General features: G+C 43.8%; 1 protein-coding gene across 6 annotated transcripts in view; it reads right to left on the reverse strand.

The window, feature by feature from the left end:
* Window positions 1-4,350: 4,350 nt before the first annotated feature.
* The window catches only part of MPDZ (multiple PDZ domain crumbs cell polarity complex component), a 187,616-nt gene continuing 166,030 nt past the window's right edge, over window positions 4,351-25,936 (reverse strand). For all 6 annotated transcript variants that reach the window (XM_075559920.1, XM_075559919.1, XM_075559916.1 and 3 more), the window contains 8 exons: window positions 18,586-18,672; window positions 13,947-14,037; window positions 12,650-12,693; window positions 11,712-11,834; window positions 10,005-10,109; window positions 9,319-9,431; window positions 8,053-8,176; window positions 4,351-5,918 (listed from right to left, as the gene is read on the reverse strand). In XM_075559920.1, the coding sequence (XP_075416035.1) occupies window positions 5,772-5,918; window positions 8,053-8,176; window positions 9,319-9,431; window positions 10,005-10,109; window positions 11,712-11,834; window positions 12,650-12,693; window positions 13,947-14,037; window positions 18,586-18,672 (834 nt within the window). In that variant the 3' untranslated portion in view covers window positions 4,351-5,771. The remainder of the gene's footprint in view (window positions 5,919-8,052; window positions 8,177-9,318; window positions 9,432-10,004; window positions 10,110-11,711; window positions 11,835-12,649; window positions 12,694-13,946; window positions 14,038-18,585; window positions 18,673-25,936) is intronic.

Below are 25,936 nucleotides of genomic sequence, written 5' to 3' on the forward strand. Positions count from 1 at the left end.
AAGCATTAAAAAAATAATTATGAAACCCAAACTAGGTCATTGGAAGTCATGTTCTTTAAATAAAGAGAACTCATACAGTAGTTCATTTCATGGAAATTCAGTAAGGTGTCTGGGATATCTCTGTAGAGAATCATATTATCTGTACACAAGTATAGAAGTAGCTTCTTAAAGAATTGAATAAACTTATAAATATCTGCATGATAGCTGACCAAATTTGTACCCAGAGAAAGTCAATCAATTTACTTAGAGCTCTATTAGTATGTTATTCTTTTACACTGATGTGTATCCAGTGAAAATGTAAACCTACAGTCAAGTACTTCCTTACTGACTTGAGTAGGTATGTTTTTCTAGTGGGGCCGAAAGACCCATTTTAATATTTATCAGAAGTACAAAAGTCATAACTGTCCCTATGGCTTGTTTTAACACTCATGTAAATATTTAATCACTTCATTTAACTCGCAGGAATTACATTTTCTGTTCTTTAAGAAGCAAGTATATTAGACTGGTAATTTTTGAGCAAGAAATTGCCTCATTCAAACTTTTCTGGAGCCAGAAAAAGAACATATTTCATACTCAGTTGAGAGATTTTTATCGGTAGACTTAAAGGCGGCGGGGTGCATAATTAGGTGTGCCTGCCATCTGCACAGCCCTCCAGGTGCTAGGGCCATTAGCTTTATTTAATATTACCACAGTATTCATTTTACTCCATTAATTTATGCCATTTGTCCTCTATTTCAAACCAAGACTATCAAAACTAAAGCACTGGACAGAATGACCCAATTCTGATTTTAGAGATCATCGTATTTTATAAATAACTTCTTAGGCAACCTCAACAGTGAAGAAAACTCTTTTAGAACAGTTGACTGGCTTGCTTTCACATTTTTTTAAAAAAGGTCTGTAAATATAACCTTCCAGATTTTCATATGATTATTTATTTATTTATTGCAAAAGCGGGGGGGGCACGTTGTAAGATCATTCTTGGTGGCATTATGACAAGACCCAGTAATCCTGAGTAACAGTGTGAGTCATTTTCGGCTTTCAGTCGAGGAGGGTGCCTTCGCGGAGTCTGGACCCTGTTGTCATGTTTACCCATCTCGCTTTCTAGCAGAGTTCTTCTTAAGCTCTTTTCAATTTCAGGTGAGCCCACTTGCGCCCCATCCGGTTTTCAAAGTTGTGAGCGCTCAGAAGCAGAAGCCCAGGCCCACCTCTCCAGGTGCCTGTAGGTGGGCCCGAAGTACTAGCCTTCTAGATAGCAGTCCACTACTCGACTGCACCTGCCAGGGACTTCCCAACAAAGAGAGTGGGCCTTGAGTCGCGACGCTTGGCTTGGTATGCATTCACGGGTGTCTTGATAGAATTGATTAACATGTCTTTTGTTCAGTTTCTTTACAGTGAAGGCAAATGATAGTGTTCCCTATTTAAACTATTTAGATGCAGTGTCTCTTGTAAGTTCTTTTATATTAAAAATTAGTCTACGCTAGAGAAAAAGTATCCAGTAATTATGAGGAAATGGAGTACATGTGAAGGTTGAATGCAAAATAATTGGAATTGTAGCAATGGGGGTATAAAGTTAATTGCATGTAATCTCAAAAGGAAAAATCCAATCACACAAGTACACAAAAATAAAAATTTGAGGTTGAAGAAAGACATTTATATTACCATGTCTTCTCTGATATGACCACTCTTCCTGGGCATGCAGTCATGCTTTCTATATAGTACACATGCAGTATCTTAATTTTCTCAAGCAAAGATACACAACCCTTAAATTAATCATGTTTGTGGGAATGGATCTTCGAATATGAACGATTTCAACCTAGACTCAGATTTTAAAATAGCAATTGCTGGTACACTAACTTTAAAAATAGAGAATGGTATGGTTTTGAAGATACTCCTATTTTTTTAATGAAATCATTTTATTGGGGGCTCGTACAATGAAGATAAGCATATTTGCTTTGGAAAATCTTTGAGTGAGAAGCAAGAGGGTGGGGGTAGCAGAAGAAAGAATCTCAAAGTACTCACAAATGACACGCCTTCCTCCAAGGAGGGTGAATGTAGTGAGCAAGCTGAAGCGCTTTCTGCAGAACCGCCGAAGGCAGTCTTTTGATGATGATATTTTTTTAAATGAAAATGTTTGGAACTTGAAAATGTTCAAGCAACATTTTCAGAGAGACAATTCGGAGATCATTACCATAGATTTGTTTCCCTCCTTGAGAGGACTCCTTTAAGTGCGGATCATTAAACCTCCAGTACTGTACTAAAATGGATAATTAAAAGTCTTCGACACATAATCCCATATACATTTTCCTAATTTACATGAAAATGGACAATATGGAACACTGAATTTGAAGCGGCTGCAAAATGAAGTTAGAAAAATCACTTTAAGAACATATGCTTCCACTAGTTTTCACCCTTTCATTTAGAAATTCTTTTGGTGCCAACATTTTTTCTTTCTTGCTCATGCAGAGGTGAAGGAGGCCAGTCCTGCCTTACAAATGACCCCCTTCAGAAAGGGGCAATGTTACCCATCAAGTCCCAGCAGACAGAGCTGCGGAACATCTTGGAAGAAATCAAAGCATTCCAGAATCCTTATCCAGGACATGAAACCACCACCAGGCTGCGGAGAGCAGGTGATGAGAGCTTTGGCATTCCCACACCTAGACCCCCCAAAAATACTCGTGTTTCCCTGCAGGCATCCTTTCTCACCCACAATGAGCTGGGCAGCCCGATAGCTCAGGCAGCCCAGCAGAGGATGAAGGGCCTCCAATCTTTCATGGGAAACACCCATCAAGCTCTCATGCCATATCCCATGAACTTTCTGAAGCCTCCTTGTGCATCTCAGGGGAGGGAAATGAAATACATCTTTTGCTCCTTCGGATCTATCGGGAACACATTTTTAAAAAACCTCTTCTTTTTCTCATCTTTTACTAATGCTAATGTTTAAATGTTTCCAACTCCATCACTGCTCTCTGATTTACGGAGTCTACTGACATGGTGCATCTCAATGCGACGCCTGTTGCTACACATCAGTCTGTACTGAATTAAACTTACATTATTATTATTATTGGTTGGGGGAGAAGAAAATGACCAGAAATGTAAAGTGTTCTCCACTTTGATTTAAGCAAGCAAGCAGTCATGCTGAAGTCCTCATGGGCAATCCTCAGGGTGGGCCGGTACACAGTATTGACATGGTAATGCCCATGTCCACATTTAAACTCTTTATTCAAGTACTTCTTCCTTCACCACAGAGAACTCACATCTATGGGAGCAAACTTTTACTGTCTTCCTGCCCTCTTTCCCATCCTCCCCACCCCCCTTCCTCTGTGTCAAGGACTTGACTTTGTCAATTACCAGGAACTCAGGAGAGGGGCTTTTCCTGAATTTTCTATGTGCATTTGTGACAGTCCTGCTGTTTCTTTTTTTGCCATTAGTATGAAGACTGCAACTAGCTCGCTGAGCAAATGTAATGCCATGAACTCAATCACGACCTTGAATTTAGTCATTCCTATGTTCCTAAAAGCCAAGTATTAGCATAGTGACTCAGGATATTGAAAAGGTTTTAAGAACAGTTTAAGCTGTTCTCATTGGGGTACTCTCATAGTCACTCTTAAATATGGTAAAAATCTGCAAGTTCAATCTTAAAAAGATGGCAGCTCATGGGACCTGGCAGCCTTTCAAGCGGGACTGTCAGCAAATAACTGATAAGAAGGGATACTGAAATAAATTTTATTATATTAAGTACCTGATTGTTCAATGATTCGCCAGGGAACATCTCTCTGAATTATTATTTTTTGGGGGGATGCAGTGTTTGAGTATCCACTTTGAATAACTAAGAATCACCTGGTTCTCTTAGTTTCGAATGAGATAGAAGCTTTGGGATGCAATGACAGACCGTTTTCGCGATGAGCCAGAGAGGGACCGCGCATGCTCATTAACTAATTAGCGGCAGGACTAGGACAAAGAGTCCCCAATTCCTCGCTTAGGGCTCTAGTCAGACTTTTTGCTAATTAACATAAACAATTTTCATTTTTCATCTGAGCACATTTTAGCTCTTGCCAAGCCTCAAAAAGCAACTTGCAAAGAAGGGGAAAAAACAGCTTGTGCCGTTATTTCTGCATTAAAAGAACCTCAGAAACACATACAGGTAGGAGACACTTCTTCCCACAATGGTGTTTACCTAGCTCTGCTCCAAGACAAGTCTGTGTATCTTTAGTCGTGGAAAAAAATCTGGACGTATGAAAAATCGAGGTTTCCATACTCATGTTGTCCAAAGAAGAGTAACTATGAAGACCATATGTTCAGTTAGACATGATCAAAACCAATTTTAATTGTAAATCTTGAACAATACAATAAAGCGTTTCCCTAGTAAAATGAACACACCAAAAACGATGCCTGATCTTTATTGTCGCATGCCTGAAACTTCTTATTTATTGACTTCAATTCTGCATTTACACAAGAATGCTGTAATAAAATATCTGTAGACCACTTCTGTTACAAATATAGATAATATTTAAAGTGACTTTATATATTCTAATGTAGGAGTTTCACGCTCTAAAATGGGAAAGAACACATGATAATTCCTTACCAGTTGTCTCAATAAACAGCTCCATCTGTTTCCCTTAGCCTTAAACTATTGTATTATAAGATGTTAATTTAAGGCAATGAAACCAAGTTATGTTAATCCCCTTAATTTTTCTATCAATTTACTAATGGCATGCAACCAAAATAATTACTAACACATTGCGTTTTTCTCCGTCATTAAGATTAATACTAATTGAAAACCGATTGCACAGCACACTAACATACTTTCAGTGTTGCATCAGTTGTCAGAACCAGCAGTAAACGAGCCCGGGACTCGTCCACGTTCCTCTTCGGCTGAGATGGCTGCTCTCTAGAGAATCCCCGTTCCACACGGGGATGACTGTTGCTTTCCTGATTACAACACAACCATGGTTTAGGACAGGCGAACGTAAAGAGTCAGGTGAGCATTCGACACAGGAGGGCGCTTCACAAAGTCCATGTGAAGATGGAATTAAATGATACTGGAATTTGGAAATGAACTTTCTAAGGCCCTTGTGCTTCCTTTCTAGAACTTGGGAGCATGGACTCCCATGGTTGCTACTGACTCATGATCTTAGAACTGGATTCTGTGCTTTTAGCTGCCATCCAGCGAATGTGAATCGTGAAAGCCTTCACTAAAAAAAAATGCACAAAGTGGAGGTGGAGAGATGTGCTTTTTGTGATACTAAGAAATCGTTAATACTGAACATATTTCTTAAGCCTGTTAATAAAAAAAAAGTTTCTTGTGAAGTCTGCAGAGAGAAGATGGATGGGTAAAATGTGGCATTTTCATAAAAGTCTTCACGATTTTATTTTTTACCATTTGTCTTTTTCTCACCATCATTTGCTGACGCTGTTTCTCCTGGTTTAGACTTACAACCTCTTTGTTTCTTTCTCTACTCAGCAGTTCAGGACCCAAAAATTTTTGTCCATTTGACCTCAAAATGTCAACAATCTTCCCAAAGAAAGGCTGGGTTTGGCTGATGGAAAAGTTCTTTTTGTTGAACGTAGGTTCACAGGTAGCAAGGGGACGGAAAAACAAATGCTAAGCTGCAAGCAAACCATGCCCATGTATGAGAAAACATTTAAATAATTTTCATTATTTCCTCTCTGGCTTTGAAGAGATCGGTGAGCCCAGCCTGGGAGAAGTTGCCCACCCGACGGGCTCCCTTCTCTGGACAGTGGAGAACGGGTGGGATCCACTCGGGCAACGCTCAGGAGAGAACCATCAAAGTCACGCTGCCCTTGGTCCGCTTCAGGGTGGCAACAGCTTCTTCGTGGGTGGCCCCTTCAAGACTCTGCCCGTTGACCGCGATGATCTGGTCACCCCTTTTCAGACGCCCATCTTCGGAGGCTGCTCCCTGCAATGATAAGTCGGCTTGTTTACTTCTCAGCTACACAACAGACACCGAGCGAAACAAGAATGTAAATTGCTCGGGGTGTACATGCTTGGCTGCCAGGGCTCCACGGGGGTGCTACAGCCGTTAAGCAGGGGTGAACACACACAGGAGACATTTTCAAAACGGGGTTAGCCCTGAGATCCAAATTTGAGAGCAATGTCGGCAGTCGGTAGGTTAGATCGTTTTGTTCATCTGTTTGACCGGTCAGCCAAGCAGTTGGTAGGATCCCAAATGAATCAAGACGATTGGGCATCTGCCTAATGGGGATGGTTTCATACAATCCAGAACCTTCTGTCCTAGAAAGGAGGCCCATGGAAAGAAGCCAGAGGGAGCAAGCAGGAAGAGACTCCATCTTATAGGACAAGTGCATGTGACCCTCAAACCCAGAAGGTTTGCAGAAGCAAAAGCGAATGTCCAAGGCTCAGCTGCACGTTGCCAAGAGCAGGATGAGACCCAGGTCCTGAAGTTAATTCCCAGGGCCTGTTCCTGTGTGGTCTGCGAGTCGGAAAAGGCTGCTCAAGCGGTCTTGGTTCTTGGTTACCCCAAGATACACGGTTCCTCCTCCCCCTTCCTTAAAGGCCCCACATGACTCAGATGAGTCAACAGACATTGCCGTCGGAAACGGAGCCCCATCTCAGGCCATGCGTATCATAGGCAAATATGCAAGTAAATGTAAGACTTAAAATTTGGAAGAGTTGATGAGCTCATAATGATGCTTTTTTTATATATCAATCCTTTCATTGGGGCTCATACAACTCTTATCACAATCCATACATACAGCAATTGAGTAAAGCACCCTTATACATTCGTTACCCTCATCATTCTCAAAATTTGCCTTCCACTTGGGTTTCTGGAATCGGCTAATTTTAATGATGTTATTCTTAAAATATGTTCTAACTCGCGTGCTTTAAAGCAAGTGTTCTGAGGCTGAAGGGAAGTCAAGTGCTGTTCAAACGGCTTTAGAAAAACCATCTAGAAAATCAAATCGACAGCTAGCTTGTTGTTCAGCTAGCCCTGCAGATTGGGTAAAATTAATAATGGCTGTGTTTTCAAAACTAAGAGGTTGAACTGTCACATCAAATCTTCTCACAGATGAAGCATAAATTTGTGGCTTTGAACTCTTCAAAGCGGAGGGGGGAATGGAAAGGGGAGAGTGTTTCTTAGGACACTTTGCTCAACTGGGTGGCTCCTGAAACAATTCCATAGCAGTGTGTTAACACTACTTCTACAATGGGTACAGATGATCATGACGGCTTCCACCAGATTTTTGCAATAGCTTTTTTTCCCCTTTGAAAACCTTGTTAGGACTAGACTGTGTTACCAACGTTACTGCACTCATAGCAACCCGATGGGACAGCGCGAGCCTGCAGAGTGGCCGCTGAATTCGAACTGGTGACCCTGTGGTTAGCAATCTAAAGCGTAACCCACCATGCCACCAGGGCTCCTTAGTTTACTAATAGACGCAGAAATATAAATGGTTTTCTATTTTTTCATTGACTCACTTGTTGGCAAGCAATTGATTTGGGGCAGGTGAGAGGACTGCTGGATACCCTTCACCATTGCTTTTCTATTTGATTCAAACAAATACTGGCCGATTAGGAACCTGCCCCTGTGCCGTGGTCAGTTTATAGTTCACAGCTGAAACAATGCTCAGAAAACAAAAGGCTGGCGCTCTCAATCCATCCAGAGGAAAAAGTCCCGTTTTCCAACGGCAATCACGTGTGGCTTGTGGCACAGGCTATACATGGGCTTTACGGTCTGAATCTGGGTTCATGAATATGTCTGCGTACACGGGCGGGAGTCCCGTGGAGTTTCAATTAGGGCCTCTTTTCCTCTGAACATAACTAAGCCTCAAATTGGACCAAAACTATGTAATGACCCATCGGGAGTTTGGGAAGAAAATGATCAACTGTTAACCATTTGGCATTACCTCAGGCCATAAACTAATAAGCCAGCTGCTGCTGACCACCGTTAATGCATGTTTGGGGGTGGGGGTGGGGGTGCGGGTACGGGTGGGGGAGGTAGGTGTGTGTGTGTGTGTGTGTGTGTGTGTGTGTGTGTGGTGGGGGGAGGTGGTTAGAAGGAGAAAGCTTACCTTGGCAAACACGGTTTTCACATAAATGGGCAAATCTCCATGAGGACTGCCGAACCCTCCTACAATGCTGAAGCCTAAGCCGTCTGGGCCCCGGTCGAGTGTGATGGACTTGCACTGAGGAGACCTGCAGGCCAGGGCAAGGAAAAGAGGACGTGAATCCCGAGAGGTAGGTACCTCTGTCCACATACACAGATCTGAGAACCTGTGAAGCGTAGGTGTTCTGACATCTACCGGGCTTTGCACATGATCCGTGATGCTGACAGTGGAAGGATTCCCGATACCTTGGGGATTCTCGAATTGTTAAGTGCCTTCTGGGTTCAGTATTGTAAATTTACATCGTCTAATAAAATCCTACTTGACACATGTTCCTTCTTTGCGGTTCCTTTAAATGAACATGCTCCCGGCACGTTTTTGTTGCATGTAAGAGCTCATTCTCTCCTAGACTTTGTTCTAGTGACAAGGCTGGCATGCAGGGGTGGGGGTGGTGTGTGTGTGTGTGTGTGTGTGTGTGTGTGTGTGTGTGTTGGAATAAGTCAGAAGTGTTACTATTCTAACACTCAGAAAAATATCAATCCTGTAACAGCCACGCCCAAACTCAGCGCTGCTCCATTCATTTTGATACATAACTATTCTATAAGTCCAGAGTCGAATTGCCCCTCACACCTGCTGGTGAGCTGCCTACGGTACGGTACAACCGTGGTGCACCCAGCATCCTTTAAACAATACAATGCGGCCAGATTCTGACCTGGCTCCTTCCTGGTCTCTTCCGCTGTCTTTGTGATGCTTTTGTAGTCCAGTTTTGGGCAACTGACTCTTTTCAATCTAAAGAATGCTTTAACAAATAAGTGGGCAATGCTGGCATTTTTTTTGAAGCATAGTTTTTACTTGTATTGTTCATGCAGGGTGACGACATGAGGAGCAAAATGTCCTGCCAACAATCTGAGACCTGAAAATGAGAGAGTAGTGGCCAACATGTCTTTCTGCCTCTCTATCCATCTGCCCATCAGTATCCATCTAATCTATCATCCATCACTGCTATCTGTCTATCCAGTTATCTATCAGTTAACTATGTCTGTCTATCTATCATCTTTGTTTGATGGTTTAAATCCCTATCATTTCTTAACAGGTTAGAAGCACATGTCTTTAGTCGTCCTGCCTTATCACCTGGTTTGAGCACTAGGAACATGGGAGACAGAGGGTACAGCCGTCAGGGAGGTTTCTTTCACAGAGACAGACAGCACACAATCATAAAAAATATGAGCGTACCCTAGATCATCCTGGAATATACTGTTGGATGCCAGGCCTGTGAGAGACAGACTAGAAGTGGCAGGCTCCTGCTGCTGACCTGTGACCACACTCACTTCCCCACCAGCAACCACCTGTAGAGCACAAGAGGAAGGGGACAGAGGAAACCAGACATTCGTGAAGCAGAGGGACGCCTGCAATGTCCCTTCACGAAGAATTTTCCTTCAATTTGGATGGAAACCATATACATTCTGATTTAGTAATTTCTGTTCACATCAAATCCATCCAAAGACACATTTCACAAGGTCCAGAGGTCTCTTCAACTGAGTAAAAATATTCTAATTCAAATCTACACAGCTTCTTCATGCTTCTAAAACATGGTTTCATAGGCAATTATTATTATTTTTTATTCACACATACCATTTGAAATTCTAGCAATGAATCATGTCCTGTGAAGCCCTTGTATTTCCCCCCCTTTATTTTATTTTTTTTTATTCCCCCCCCACTTTAGATATCAAGTATGAAACATTATGTGCGTCCGGAGCAAATGCTGGGGGCTGGGTTCCGCATGCATTCTCATGGAACTCTTGATGTAATACTAATACTCAAGGCAAGATATTAAGTACAACAGCAGCAAGAGATTCCATCACTTTTATGGCCCTAGCAGCCACCCATATTCTCAATAAGACTTAAGGCAAACATCTGACCTGCATCTCAATGGAGCCTGAGGCATTTTTCAGTAAGTTCACGGCTTGGGTGTGAGTCATCCCCTCAGTGGAGGTACCACCAATTGTCACAATCCTGTCCCCAACCTGCAAGGGAGAGGGAGTGATGTTGCCAGCAGTTGAGTTGGTGATCACACGCCCAGGGGGAGGAAGGCCAGCCCTGAGACCTTCCCCCATGGCAGGGCAGCGGGGCCCTTGTGCACTGCTGGGCTTTCCCGGCTGATTTTCGGCAGTAGATCCACAGACCTTGCTTCCTAGTCTGTGGGAGGCTCTGCTGAAATCTCTATGAGCATCACGGTCACTGGGTGGGGGGTGGGGGGAAAGTGGGGATGGGAGGCCTGGAAACAGATCCCTGTCAGGGGAAGGGAAATTCCACCAGGCCCCCACCTCCCGGCCTCCATCAGAAAGAAACGGCTGTGGGCCCCCACAGCTGTGGGGAGCCCGGTGTTCAGAGCTGACATCCATGCCCTTCTGCACCTTCCACACCACACTGAGGATTTCAAATGGTTCATGGAGGGGGGGGGGGCGCTCCACTATCTTTTAATCTCACTTTTCCTTGAATTCTGAGCAGCCCCTCCTCATGCACGCCATGCTGTTATTGGCAGTGGGGCCAAGGAACCCACTGATTTAAAGAAGCCAAGAGAAACAGCAGCCGTAAACAGATCATCTAAAGCTCTACATCCTCAAGAAGATTTTTTTTTTCATGGGTGGGGGGAAGCCATATTTCCCTTTGTCTCACTTCTTCAGGGTAAGATATTACATCGACTTGAAAGAACGACACAGTTGCTATTACTTGGAAACCAGAGCTTCTCTGGACATTATTAGTATAAACACAAGCCAAGGTTGGCAAACCACAGCCCATGGGCCAAATCCAGCCCACGGCCTGCGCTGGTTAATAAAGTTTTGTTGGCACACAGCCTTGCTCAGTTGGCTGCTCACACACTGCTATGCACAGCAGAGGGTAGGAGCTGGAGCAGAGACCCAGATGTTCCCGAAGCCTTCAAGATGAACGGTCTGGCCCTCTGATAGATAGATTTCAATTCAAAGGGAAAAGAAAAAGAACTATTTTCAATTTAGACTGAACTGAGTCGCGCTTCTGTAAAGAGATCTGTTTGAGCCACAAGGTCATATCAATTTGACTGTAGAGAGCCTGAATTACTTTGATGGAGTCCTTCTGTGATGTGAGAGCCAGGTAGACCTGCTCTGAATGACATCAGAGAGGTGTATGTGCGTATAACCTTTCATCTCGGAAGCACATTCTGCAACAGCGTAAGCCCCATTAAAATTCAGCAAGATTAAATAATGAAATACTACATTCCCGCTACTTTTCATCTTATTCAATTGGTATTCCAGTGAATGAAACATAAAGAAAACAATTCACACTGGGATTCTGTAAACAGTCGCGTAGTGCCTGCATGCATGTGTGCTTGTGTGTGGTAACTTGTTGCAGAGTTTCAAAACAAGTAAAAAAAAAAAAAAAAAACAAAACGCTCGCTTCATCTTCCCATTTCACTTTTTGGAAAGTAGCATAGAGCAATATCATTTCTTGTCATTCCGTTTCCCCTGACTCAGAGCAAGCCCAGAGCACACTGAAGGTCATCTCACAGTAATGGTTCTCTAGATTCAAAGGGGTCAAAGACAACATTTCTCTGCATCCACTAAACGACTGCTAAGAGCAGGAAAACTTACTCTGAGCTTTTGGGTCTGAGCTGCGACCCCGTTTGGGTGCATCATGGCAATAAAGATGGGAACGTCACCGAGAGGGCTGCCCACTCCTCCAGCGATGCTGATTCCCAACGAGTCAGACGGCCCCTGTCATGGAACAGGCACAGTGGTGTGATCGGAGTGACCCTTTGCATCAACATTTTCTTTCTTAGGCACAATATTGTAGAATTCGGTCTGATCGTCTAGGTTTGAGCGGAGACTGGCACTCAAGAAAACGGCAGGCATTGCTTTGAGAGAGGCGTTTAGCATGACAAGCAGGCCTCTCTCTACGAAGTACAAGAGATCAAGGTCCACTAGATGCAAAACGTGCGTAGGGCTGGTGAAAACCAGGTCAGCTGATCAAGGGAAAAGACCGCACATGGTGGAATCAGAGATACCTGTGTTCGCGCCAGGCACTCACAACTGAACACCTGGGACTGGGAAGAGGCCCACAGCGCTCACGGGATCACTAGGCCTACATTTACAAATGGGAGCTAATGATGCCACTCCCAGGAGGCTGTAGGGACACTGTGGGGACGCGATGATGGCAAGGTCCCTCAGAATGTTCCGACAGGAAGAGCTTAGTAAATGGCAGTTGCTTTCCTGCCCCTCTTGTGCCTGCCATTCTCAAGGGGAGCTAGGGAACATCGGTTGAGGACAGAAGCTTACCCATCAGTGAGCAAGACTATTGTTTAATGTGGGCCAGGCTGATGCCAGTTGTTGATACCAAGTAAGCAAACAATGAGGTTGTGCCAACCATGGACTGTCGTTGGTTAGGACATTCAGCAAAAGGCTTTCATCCAAATTGCATTGTGCTATTTCCATGGCACATTTTATATATATATGATGAAAGTTGCAAGTCAACAGTAAGGAAGATGCTCATGAAGATAGCTCTGCAGAAAGTGGAGTTCACACTGTGTTACCTTTTTTATTTCAACCGTTCTTAATCCTTGTATTTCAGATGCCACTGGAAAAGGTAAAAAAAAAAAATTCAATATCATTATTAAAGCTTCTTTTATGCCCATAGAAGTTTGAGTTGATTCTCAAAGCTGGATGCTACGAAATGGCCCTCCTTGATTCTTTTTAAGGGCCCCTGGTAGCGCACCGGTTAAGCACTAAGCTGCTCCCTGAACGGAGAATGAGGCAGCGGTCTCCCCTTGTGTTTTCCAGGTTCAGAAACATCCGCAGGGGGTGCTAGCAGTGAGAACCGACTTCATTGCAGTGGGTGATATTTTTCTTTTTCTTTCTTTCTATTTTTTAAATAGTCCAAACCAAACCCAGTGCTGTTGAGTCCATTCGGACTCTGGTCAACTGCATAAGAGAACCACAGAGAACGTCCCATAGTTTCCAACGCTCTCATCTTGATGAAAGCCGACAGCCAACAGCCCTCCTTTGAGCCATTGCTGGGTTGGAGCTGGGGACCTTTCAGGTAGTACACCAGTGCTTTAACCCCCTCAGCACCAGGACTTTTGAATGGAAAGGGTCGCTGGCTGTTCCTGTTACATACGATTAGGGTGGTCTTCCATAACAACACTCGGTTTCCTCAATGGGAACAGTGCCTGTTCTATCCGCTCTCTGGCTTCTTATTTTAGGCATTGATTATATAACTGTATGTCAAGGACAGAATGTGCTCTGGATAGAAAGACACATGTGCACAGCTGAGAGGAATAAAGCCATGGTTACATTAAAAAAAAAATCCATGGACTTCAGTGCCTACATTTCTAGACTATTAGTCACGTTGAAAGCAGAGATTGCCATATGGTGTGTTTCTCTCATTTGAACAACTCTCAACCAATGCTCCAAGCCAAACCCCTCTGCATCATGATTTCCTGTAGTTAAAACACAGGGGGATCATTCTGATTTTCTCAATCAAACTTTCCGCCAATTGCAAGGAAAGATGGTTCCACTTAATGGCAGCTCCTGATGTCGTGGCGTGATAGTAAACAGAGATGGGAAGCGACATCAAGCAACACAATCTGCTTAGTAAGAACACGTCGCAGAAATCTGTATCTGATATCTGGTGTCTCTTGCGGAGGAAACACCAGTGGACAAACTGTCACGAGCACATCACGAGGTTCTACATTGTTGCCACCATTCCAGCTGGGATATAAGGTGGGTTGAAGGAGGAAAGGAGAGCTCAGAGGCAAAATAAAAACTCTCTGTCTGGCTGACCAAAATCCACAACAGGAGATCAAGCTTAAAATATCAAAGCAATCTTACACGCATTTTTCTTTGAGGTGCTTTCCAGAGACTCTGCGGTACTGGATCCGGAGAGTGGAAAGCTGAAAGACGACAGGCTGCCTTCGCTCACCTACGAAGAAACAACAGGATCTCGGAAAAATTTCCATACTCATACCCTTGATAGAGCACATGTTTTAGAACTTCAGTTCTTCCAGTTCACGAAGAGAGAGATCATTCTACAACAGCAGTGGTTAACTTAAAAGATAATTCAAATGCAGTTTCTGCTGATCTGTTTTTAAGGGTGGACCGTAGTGACCTAAAATGAGAATTTGTAGATTTCCATGATCTCATTCAAACAAACCCTCTCTGAACCTCGAGACCACCCTCCAACTCACCCAGTATCTGGAAACTCGACCGCTTGCCCGATGAACACACCCTTAGGGTAGAAGAGGTTTAGCCACAGGATGGTGACGCGTATGCCTCACATAAACCCAAACCACCAAACTCGCTGCCACCAAGTCAGTGCTGACTCACAGTGACCCCCTGTGGCTTTCTGAGAAGACAACTGTTGGTGGGAGTTGAAAGTGCAGCCTGTCGCCTACGGAGCTGCTGGTGGTTTCAAACTGCCAACCATGCAGATGGCAGCCCAATGCGTAACCACTCCACCACCAGGGCTCCTGCCCTACAGCCTAGCAATAACCTTTTGAGTTCTTTCCCTTCTGATAACCGGGTTCTTCTGCACAGTCCTGGGAAAGCGTTCCATCTCAGCACGTGAGTATCGGTTAGAAGCAGGCCGTGCCTGTCAAATATGCACGGACAAGGGTAGAGGCCTCAACCTACATTTGACCCATTGGAGAAGGAACGACAAAAACTTAGAGAAACAAAAAGTCACTCGGAAGACCTCACCACACCAATTTGGGCAACATTTAGAAGAGAGGACTCTGACAAGTCACTTCCTGGCCAAGAACCCTAACTTTCCCTAATTTGTATGCCTGGTGATTCCTGAGAAATCTGCTATATGCTCATAATCCCCTGAATTTATTTCCTGGGAGACATGTATAAAACTGTAAATCCCTTTTCCGGTGACTTGCCTCGGTGACTCTAGTCCAGGCTTGCTCCCTTGCGGGATTAGCGAAAGTAAGATCTTTCTCCTTCATTTTCACCTGCTCTGTCTTTGTTTCTAAAGCCATGCTAAGCGAGGTCTGGGTTGGTCACAAGCTGATTCTGTACACATGAAATGAAACCTAGCAAATCAGGGCCACGCAACGGGAACCTAAAGGCAGCAATTAGGGGAGTCAGTCAGGGTCTTTAAAGATTGGCCGAGTAACATGGACTTCTGTGATCGGCCAATAAGGCTGGGCAGTAGGACTCACCAAGAATCTGGAACTACACGACAGCACTGACACCTGGCCCATTGATTTTGCTTACGTTGCGTGCTAACTGATAACTGTTTTCTAGAACGTACTGAAAGCAGTTGCATTTGTGGGCTTTTCATCGACAAGGTGGTTGTGGGGGCGAAGAACTCAGTTTGAGCTTTGTCAGTGGTGTCTGGAAGATGCTGTCGTGCACCATCAACTTGGGGTCGACTCACAGGACCCCTGTGGGACAAAGCAGAGCTGTCCCCTAGGAGGGGACCCTGGTGGCAAAGCGGTGAAGAGTTGGGCTGCTAATCTCAAAGAGCTGCAGCGGGAACCTCCCTGCCTCTCCAAAGAAGGAAGCGGAAGCTGTGGGCTTCCACAAAGACCCATGCTTTCAGAAATCCAAAGGGGCGGCTCTACCTTGCCTTTAGGTTCACCGTGAATTGGAATCGACTCGAAGGCAGCGGTTTGTGTTGTTGTGGTTGTATATCACATGGAGCATGAGGCAACATCTTCTGTTCCCCGTAGCAGCTGGTGTCTTCAAACAGCTCGCCTCTGGCTTAGCAGCCAAGTGCTTAACAATTCTACCACCGGGGTCCTTTCCTGAAGATGCGATCCAAACCCACCCCAACTGAACCCCTTGCTGATGAGTTGATTCTGACTCCAGGTGGCTCTCTAGAGTTGAACTGCCCCACGGGGTCTCAAGAAAGCAGACTGCCACATCTGTCAATGTCCTGCAGCACTAGATAGCTCCCCCGGGGTTGGGCGCAGGAGACTCAGAACTGCTGATCGGTGTGAGCAGCCAAGCATTTAAAGACTCACTGTGCCTTGGGATTCCTGGTGCAATCAAGGTGCTTTTGTTTGCTAAAAGAGAAAACCCTTAAACTTACACAAATAGTAGGGGCTACATAGGCCATCCCCAGAGAAGAGGCTTCAAGAAGGGAGGGGGAAAGGTACAGTGAACCACGCATATGCATTGGGTCATGCATATGCATTGTGGCCCCAATGCCTCAGAAACTCTGACCCTGAGTTTTACCTTTCTGGGCTTCATGGTTTGGTGAGAACCTCTAGTACTAGAGATGCTGGAATGTCCAGGGGTGGGGGTAAGTCTGCCATGACCTCTCCAAGGTCTTGCCTGACATGTCCCTTTGGTTGTAATAAACGGGTAGCCATAAATACAGGTGATCGTATTCTTGAGTTTTGTGAGTTGTGGTAGCAAACACAAACCCCTGAGGAAGCAAGGAGAATGCTTGGACCCTGAGGCTATTTCTGAAAAGGGCTGTAGAGGAAGTAGTGAGGCAAAAGCCTTAACTGATGTAGACGGAGCTCTCTAGGGTCCTGCTAAATGGGCATCAAGGAAGGACACAGTGATTCAGCTTGTGCCCTACCCGCTAGGAGCTAGAGGGAGAGAGGCTGGCAGGTCTGAAAAGGAAGGAGTTGCTTAGACTTCTGAGACTCTGGCTCCTACTCCTGACCTGGCGCGCTCTGACCTGGTTGGGGATGGCTGGGGATGAAGGCTGACCCAGCTCTGGAGGGTGAGCACCAGGCAAGCAGTGCTGCAGAAGGGGCTGATGCTGAGGGAAGGTGATGTGGAAAGATGGAGCTTTCTTACTTTTACAGATGTCAGGTGAATTCCCCTTGATTCTCACTGGTCCATGATAATGATAGGGTTTACATATGTAAAAATCTCTGCCATGGAGCTGATTCTGACTTCTAGCCACCCTATAGGGCAGAGGACAACTGCTCCTTTGGATTCAGAGGTTAAATATCTTCAATGAAGAAGAGAGACTCACCTTTCTCTTGTGGAACAACTGGTGGGTTTTAACTGTCAACCTGTAGTTAGCAGCTCCTTGGGGCACCCACTATCCCACCAGGACTCCTGGGGCTTAGCCCTTTTATGCAGCTTCTAGAAGCCACAATAGTCTACTGACTACTGAGATTAGAGGGGAAAGTATGGCCTTACTAAAGTTTCTTAGAATGACTGTACCTTGCCTGCATATCGACTGCCAACTCTTACCCTTCCCTATCCCACACTGCACATCAGTTACTCTGGGCTACATGTAATTCAATGTCCTTGCTTTCTTGTACATTTTCCTGGAATTATTTCTTAGATGATTGTTAGGACTCGTTCGGCTTAGAGTCTGTGTTCCTCTTCTCTGAGTCATGAGACTACATCTAGGCAGACCAGGGTAGAGCGATCCAAGCAAGCTGGGCTTGCCTTTACCAGAACTCCTCCGCAGGTCTGTGCTCTCCGCTGAGACTGCTTCTTAAAGACCACAAATGAGTTGTCCACGGCAGTTTCAATAAAATTGTCAAGAAACCTACCCTTTTAGAATTCCATTTGCCACAAACCTTTTTAGGCTCGCTCATATTTATTTCAAGGTTCTTTTCCCCACTGCACCTGGCACGAATGAACGGAACCTCTTATCCTATGAGCACGGGCGTTTTCCAGCCACATTTGGCTGTGGCCTTGTTGACTTCGCGCAAGCGCACTTCAGTGTAATTGACTCCTTTCTGACTCAGAGCGAGCCTGGAGGACAGAGTGGACCTGCTCCGTGGCCTCTCTTCACAGAAGCAGAAGTCCTCATCTTTATGCTAGGAGCTCAACATCGATAAAAATTTGAACTAGGACTGAAAGTAGGCCACAATCAAATATCTTAATTTTTTCTTACTTCTTTATTCAAGTGACTGTGAGTTTTGGTTAGCCTGTCCAAGAAGGTTTGCCTTCTCTAAGTAAAGTCTGGGTTTGGGGAGAACACTAAGGGCTAATGTTCCAAACCACTCATATCAAAACTGGGTTTCCTCCCAGCTTCTTGGCTCTGGGCTTGGCTGCTGTGCTGGGGCCCTCTGATTTGAAAAATACAGCAGAGGCAGTTCAGCCACTGGGTTCCTTGTGCTGAGCTAGCTGCTGCAAACAGGGCAAGGAGGAGTCACGCATGACAATGAAGGCAATTTAGTTCAGCCCCACAGAGAGGAAAGTTGGGAGTGGGGGTGGGGGAGTTAATCTGCATGCAAGGAGGAAGGGAGAAGGGTGGAGAGATATTGAATAGAGGCATCCTGGGTTTAGGATGCAGTGTGCAAAGCCCTGAATTCCCTATAACTCTTATTATGACCCTCAGTAGCAAATCAAGCTCTGTGGAGTCGGGCCTCTAGTGGGAAGGGAATGCCGAGGTCTGCTCCGGAAAAGAGCACAGAGAGAGGATCAGAGGCTGTAATGGGCCAGGCTGATCAGACCATGGTCAGGGTCCCCTGTGAATGCCCTCCTGCCTGTAACTGACTGTCATCACGTGGACACCAACTGCACGGAGACCCATACCCACCTGGCTGCTCAGAGATGGCCGCCTCTCAGAGTGGAAGGGGCCTGTTTTCATTCTTCCAACTTCCAAGGTTACTGTACCTAGAGAACACTGGGAGAGAGGGTGTTTTAAAGAGTGCTTCAAATAAAATGCTGTCATCTGTCTAGATGACTGATTTTTGAAAGGCAATTTCCTTTTAGAATTTCCAGTGGCAAAGATACAGCCAATCCTCTGTAGAACAGGGGGCTTTTAAAAACATTTAAATTAAGGAAGTATTAACAATAAGCAGTGGCTGCAGCACCGATTGTATGCCTCGTTACCACATGATTTACATGGATATTATTTCTACCGAGGCACAGAGAAACTGAGGCATTAAATCATGCACCATTCATTCAGACTAGCCAAATGGACTAAATATGTCAGGGCTTAAAATACAAAACAAAACCAGTAAGACAAAGAACATAATTATTTGTGTACTCTCTAAAGCAGAGATGCTCTGATAATTGGGTAAATTCTCTGTTGTCACATTGTACTTGAACAGACCTATCAAAAAATACTTAAATAAGCCAATTTACAATAAAACCCAAACTGGAGGCTGATGTGGGAATAAGGCTTTCACAGAACAAGTGCAGGAAGACCCCAGAAATTACTGGAGAGTCTCCACTAGGAAAGATAGCCTGAACTTGCCGGCAGTGAGAAAATCGGCTTGAAAGCTAAGTAGACCAAATTTCTGATGGTGGGAGAACAGCAGTGCTTAATGACAGAATCCCCTTGACCATTGACCAGCTGCACAAGCCACACCTGCGTACCCTGCCCCTCCCTCCAACAGCTGAAGTTTACAAGCCCCCAAGGCAGACCAAACAGCCAAAATTCTTACCTCGCTGGCCTCTGAGGGCTCTGCGTGGACAGCAGATGGCATGGGGGGCACGGTGTAGACTTTCTCAGTACCCACACTAAAATTTTGGTCATTTTTCCCACTAGTACCTTTTTTCCTGCTTTGTTCTCTAGTGTTCTCCTCACCCATGTGCCCCATATCTCCACACACCCCCCCATGGCACATACCCACACCCAGTAACACTACCAAAGGAGCAGGAATCCCTACCTATAATGCATTTTTCTTTTTCAATTTTTGTACCTTTGTTGTAGTATAATGCTTTTATTTTTTTCTCATTCTCTCATTCCCTATTCCCATGTGACAACATCTTGCTGAGAATACACCCCCACCAAAAACAATCAGGCAGATCTGTAGATTCAGCAACTCACCCTTTTTATTTTCTGAGTGCTCTGACCCACCCATATTCATGCTGCTATAGCAACGGACCTTCAGCACCTACGCCCAAACTACACCGGAGCCTTGGCTCCTTTTTCTCTTTCTTCTATGAACCCCCATTCATTATTTCTTTATGTTTTCTTCTTCCTCAGAAAATATAGCTGCATGAAACCTATTAATTCTGAATATTTCCCTTAAAATACATTTTGCCATTATTTTCCCATATCTAGACATATGCAGACAGCCACTTTATATTATAATTGCTTTTATTTTATTCTCTCTTCTTCCTCACTTTCTTACCTTTTATTTATTTCTCCCCTTTTCTTTATTTCTTTCTTTATTGTGTTTTGGCTTCTACTAAACCTATCATGTATCACTAAACAGAGCCAATTACCCCCTACATGACAGAGCAGCTGATAAACCACAGTAGGTGTACCCCAGGGCTGAGGAACCCGGAGTCAACCACAGCAAACTAAAAAGAAGAAGAAGAAGAAAAACAGGCAATCGAAAACCATCCAAACCCAATCAAATACTCTAAATAAAGAGGCTCTGGGCTCCTGAAAAATTATTCTGACTACAATTAATGAGAGAAACAACCAACCAAAAAAAAAAGGAGAGAGAAAGAATGTGTCCAAAGAAAGCCTGAGAGTGATGTGGGAAACTACCAAGGAAAACAACCCCTGAGCCCCTGCCTGCTCAGCAACCTGTAAGCAAGAAGAAACAAACAAACACATCTACAGAGGCAACACTATGAGAAAACATGTAGGAAACTTTCCTCTACATCACGAAGGAGGAGAATATACCTATTCAATAGGTTGAGCGAACCCTAAATAGGCTAGGTCTCAAAAGAAAAATATCCTGAGAGGTTCATCTGTCCTAGATTCCCTGTGTTACCAGATCCCTACTGTACCGCTGTACATCCTCTGTTCTAACCAGGTCCACAAGGTAGAATTGGGGTCATGATAATAGGGAGGGGAGGAAGCGTTCAAGAACTAGAGGAAGGTTTTGAGTTTCATTGTTGCTACACTGAACCCTGAGTGACTCATCTCCTCCCCACTACCCCTCTGCAAGGGATGTCCAGCTGTCTACAGATGGGCATTGGGTCCCCATCACACACTCCCCCTCATTCATAGTGATGAACCCCTCAGGACCAGTGGTGAGAGTGGCGACACAGGGAGGGAAGTGGGTGTAGAAAGGGAGAACCGATCCTGGAGATCGATGTGTAACTTCCTCTCTTGGGGATGGGCAATGGAAAGGTGGGTGAGGGGAGCCGCCGTGCAGTATAAGATGAGATAAAATAATAATTTATAAACTATTAAGGGTTCAGGGGGAAGGGGGAGCAGGGAGGAAGGGGGAGGGAAAAAAAGGAATACGAGGTGATTCCAGGAACCGAAGTGGAAGGCAAATTTTGAGAACGACGAGGGCAACGAATGTATAAGGGTGCTTTACTCAATTGATGTATGTATGGATTGCGATAAGAGTTGTATGAGCCCCAATAAAAAGATTTATTAAATTTAAAAAAGTAATCCTCCAGACCTATGAAGCCCTCATGGTTTGGGGCACAAACTGCACAATAAACCTGAGGCTTCTCTTCTCCAAAATAAATACCTGTCTGTCCCTCACTCATAAAAAAATAGAAAGAAAATATCATGACATGCTGTAGTCAAACTGTCCAATTTCAAGGAAGAGTAAAGAATCTGGAGAGTAGCTAAAGGAAAAAGAATAATTTACAAAGAAACAGCATTAAGGACGGGCTTGGACATCTCAGTTGAAGCTATGTGGACAAGATCACAATGAAGTGACATGTATAGAATTCTGGAAGGAAAAAGAAACTACTAATGAGGAGTCCTCTAACAAGCAAAATTATTCCTCAAATATAATGGAGAAATAAAGGTATTCCCAACAAGCAAAGACTAAAAATAATTGTAAAAATAAGACCAGCATTACAAAAAATAATAACTGGATAACTATGGACAGGGAATCTACTATAGCGGACAAACCTGAGATCGTCACGCAGCACAAAAGCACCCAGAACTGAATACAATGAAAGCAGCACTCAAACATAGACATAGAGGTAGGACAAAGAAACCAATAAAACCAAGGTGGGCAAAAAAGAGAGAAAATAAACCAAACACAAACACAGTAAAATGACAGCAACAAACCTACATCTATATAAAATGACATAGAATGCCAATGGATTAAACGCACCAATCAAAAGACAGAGAGTAGCAGCCGGTACTAGAAAACAAGACCAATCTACATGCTGCCTACAAGAGATCATCTTAAACTCAAATATAAAAATAGACTAACAATCGAAGCATGGCAAAAATCTACCAATCAATGTCAACTATTTAAAAAGCAAGAGTGGCAATATTAATCTCTGATAAAATAGACTTCAAGGCAAATAATAGTGAGTGAAAAGAATGGATACTTCATAATGATTGAAAGAACAATACACCAGGATTATATAAACTTAATACTCATGTATGCATCCAATGTATGACCCTTGAAAAACATCATATTCTCACAGAGTTGAAAACAGAAATATGTAGCTTGACAATAATGGTAGGATACTTTAGCACCCCACTCTCAAAAAGAGGAGAAATATAAGTAACCTTGCAATGAACCTTATAAACATATAGTCTTATGTGTCTAGAGGATTATTTATGCAAGGTTTTAAAAGGAATTATTACTAAATTAGAATAACAAGCAATAGCAGGAACAAATATGTAAGTTATACAGTCATTTATGACTTTGATTATATACTATTTCCTAACTAGTTTTTTAAATGCCAGGTTTACTTCTGTCCCTAAAACTGATGGTGCCCGGCTATCAAAAGAGATAGCGGCCAGGGTCTTAAAGGCTTGAAGGTAAACAAGCGGCCATCTAGATCAGAAGCAACAAAGCCCACATGGAAGAAGCACACCAGCTGGCGTGATCATGAGGTATCAGGAATCATCAGAACAAAAAATCTTACCATAGTGAATGGCGGGGAGGTATGCAGAGTGGAGACCCAAAGCCCATTTGAAGGCCACTGGACACCCCCTAATAGAAGGGTCTTGGGGAGGAGACGAGCCAGTCAGGGTGCGATGTAGCAACGATGAAAAATAAAACTTTCCTCTAGTTCCTAAATGCTTCCTCCCCTCACCCACTATCATGATCCCAATTCTACTTTGCAAGTCTGGCTAGACCAGAGGATGTACACTGGTGCAGATAGGAGCTGGGAGCACAGAGAGTCCAGGGTAAATGATCCCTTCAGGGCCAGTGGTGTGAGTGGCGATACTGGGAGGATGGAGGGAGGGTGGGTTGGAAAGGGGGAACCAATTACAAAGATCTACATATAACCTCCTCCCTGGGGGATGGACAACAGAAAAGTGGGTGAAGGGAGATGTCAGGGAAAGATATGACAAAATAATAATTTATAAATTATCAAGGATTCATGAGGGAAGGGGGAGCAGGGAGGGAAGAGAAAAAATGAGGAGTTGATGCCTGGGGCAAATATTTTGGAGAGCAAATATTTTGGAGGGCAAATATTTTGAGAATGATGAGGCAATGAATGTACAAATGTGCTTTACACAATTGATGTACATATGGATCGTGATGAGAGTTGTATAAGCCCCTAATAAAATGATTTTTAAAAAAGAGTTGTACAAGCCTCCAATAAAATTATTTCTTTTCAAAAAAGAAGAAAAAAATGTATCTAGCTTAGAAATATAACAATTAAAAATATTATCTCTAAAAGGAAGCCACCTCTCTTTACTATTTAGAAGACATTGAGGATGGGTAATATTTATCAATTATTGATTTTAAATATCTACTTAATGAACAACTAAATTTATATACATATTCATATACGAGATCCTTCAAAAGCTATAAAGGAAAAACAAATCTATTTCCATCGGGCAGATGATGACTTTTACACAGCCTATAAAAGTCTTTGAAATTATTTATCTTTATGGGAGCAAACCTTTACATCTTTCTCCGGAGGCGCAGCTGATGAATTTGAACCTCCAATGCTGTGGTTATCAGCCTAACAACCTGGCCTACAGTGCCTCCAGAGTGCCTTACAAAAGCTGTGAAAATTACTGAAAAGAGGCCCCCCGTGAAACCTAGCCATTCAGGAGCTGTCCATTCACACAGGATACCCCTAATAACTCTATCCCTCATGGGATGCTCCTGTCACACAGACCACATGGGAACTAATGGTGACAGTTTTCTAGTCAATATTAACTATACTTTTCCAGGTCTCAAAACACAGGTTCAGGAAAGCAAACCTTAAATTCAGCATCAGCTTATTTTTAGTAATGGAAAGACCAGACCCTTGGAAAAACCAGAATGTTCTCTGGTTGGAAATCTGCCTAGTGCCAAGAATTATATTTTTAAATGACTATTCTGTGTCTTACAAGTTAATATTTTAAAAGAGACTGATTTGGCCTTTCTAATCAGAAAACTGCTTCATGGAGAGTTTGTTTTGGAGGAATTTAACCTCACCACGTGAAACGTGTTCAAGGCTAATGACGGGAGTTATAATTGTTGAAAATACTTCCAGGTGAAGGTGCTGGTAGATAATTCTGTATTAAATTACCTTCATATCCTAAGGATGACTCACCCCACACGGATTTTAAATGTCAAATTTAAATAATTGACTAGTTTTGAGTCAGAATAAGATGTGGAAAATATTTCCTTCTAATCAACGTGACATGTCTATTCCGTTTTATGAGTAAAATCTTCTGTGTTAAAGGGGAAACTCTTTCTCCATTCTTCATCTGTGGAAATAGGAAGGCATCCACGCTCATATGTGCGAGCAAAGGTCCAGGCAGTGGCTGGACAATGAAGGTATGAACTCCGGAGTGGCCCAGGGTGGCCTTGTGGGCTCATGTCACCCCACACGGAGGTTTTCTACGGAGCAACTTCAGAGATCCGCCGTGCTGGCTGTGAAAGCATTCACTGACTACAAAAGGAGATGGAAGGCGAAGACAAGCATTTCCAACCCCCACCAACCTTTGGAGCCCTGCTGGCCTAGTGGCTACACGTTGACCTACCAACCACAAGGTCAGCAGTTTGAAGCCACCAGCTGCTCCTCAGGAGAAAGATGGGGATATCTACTGCTGTCAAGAGGTTACAGTCTCAGAAACTCATAGGGACAATTCTATAGTGCCCTATGGGGTTACCATCAGTTAGTATTGACTCAATGGCCGTGAGTCTGGATTTTTCTCCTTTGTGGTCTGGGTATGTACTTTACTCTCAAGAAGATTCATACAGCACTCACCTTGAAGACAAAATAGTCATACCACCAGTGCTCAGTTCAAAATTCTTAACACCATTAAATAAGTGTACTATCACAGTTAGTGATAGATTTACAATTTAGAAATTTGTTCATGAAACACATGTATACGTGTGTGTGTATGCATGTATACAGATCTGCCATGTAGTGATTTAAGTTAACTTGGCTCTTTTCTTGAGAGCTCTAAGAGGTGGGTGTAGTAGTTATATAATCTGTTGTCAAATTGAAACTTAAGAGTGAAGAGGTGGAGTGTAGCCTGTCAATCCGGTGGCAGAGCTTGATGACCTCATTTGGAGGCGCTAAGGAGATAAATAGCTCACAGGAGGTAGGGACACTTACTCACGCCCTGGGACACATTCCTGTTGACAAGACACTTGGAGCTATGCTGATGGAAGCCAGAGCCTTGGAGCTGAAGGAGCCACATGGAGACCCACGCCAGCGCTAAGATGCTTCCACTGCCACTGGATACACAAGACTTTCCACCCACTGGCCTGTGATCTTCCTGCACTCAGCATCACTGCATGTGTGTGTGAGTCTGAAGAGGAATTTATAGACTGGTACTGGACATACGGGCTAATGTTGGATTTATGGACTCGATCTGGACTGGGCTGGTTTGTTTTCTTAATGTACAAATGCTCTTTATATAAAGAACTTTCCTATATGCATAAGTATTTATGAAGTTGTTTCTCTGGTCTACCTGGACTAACACATGGGGGAAGATACGACTTGTATTATGTGATTCCGCTGTGAGTGACTGCCAACATGCTGGCTATAAAGACGCCTTCTCGGCAGAAGTATGGAAGTGGGAAATTTCACTATCA

Source organism: Tenrec ecaudatus, chromosome 10 (genome assembly GCF_050624435.1).
Source record: "Tenrec ecaudatus isolate mTenEca1 chromosome 10, mTenEca1.hap1, whole genome shotgun sequence".
Lineage (NCBI taxonomy): Eukaryota > Metazoa > Chordata > Mammalia > Afrosoricida > Tenrecidae > Tenrec > Tenrec ecaudatus.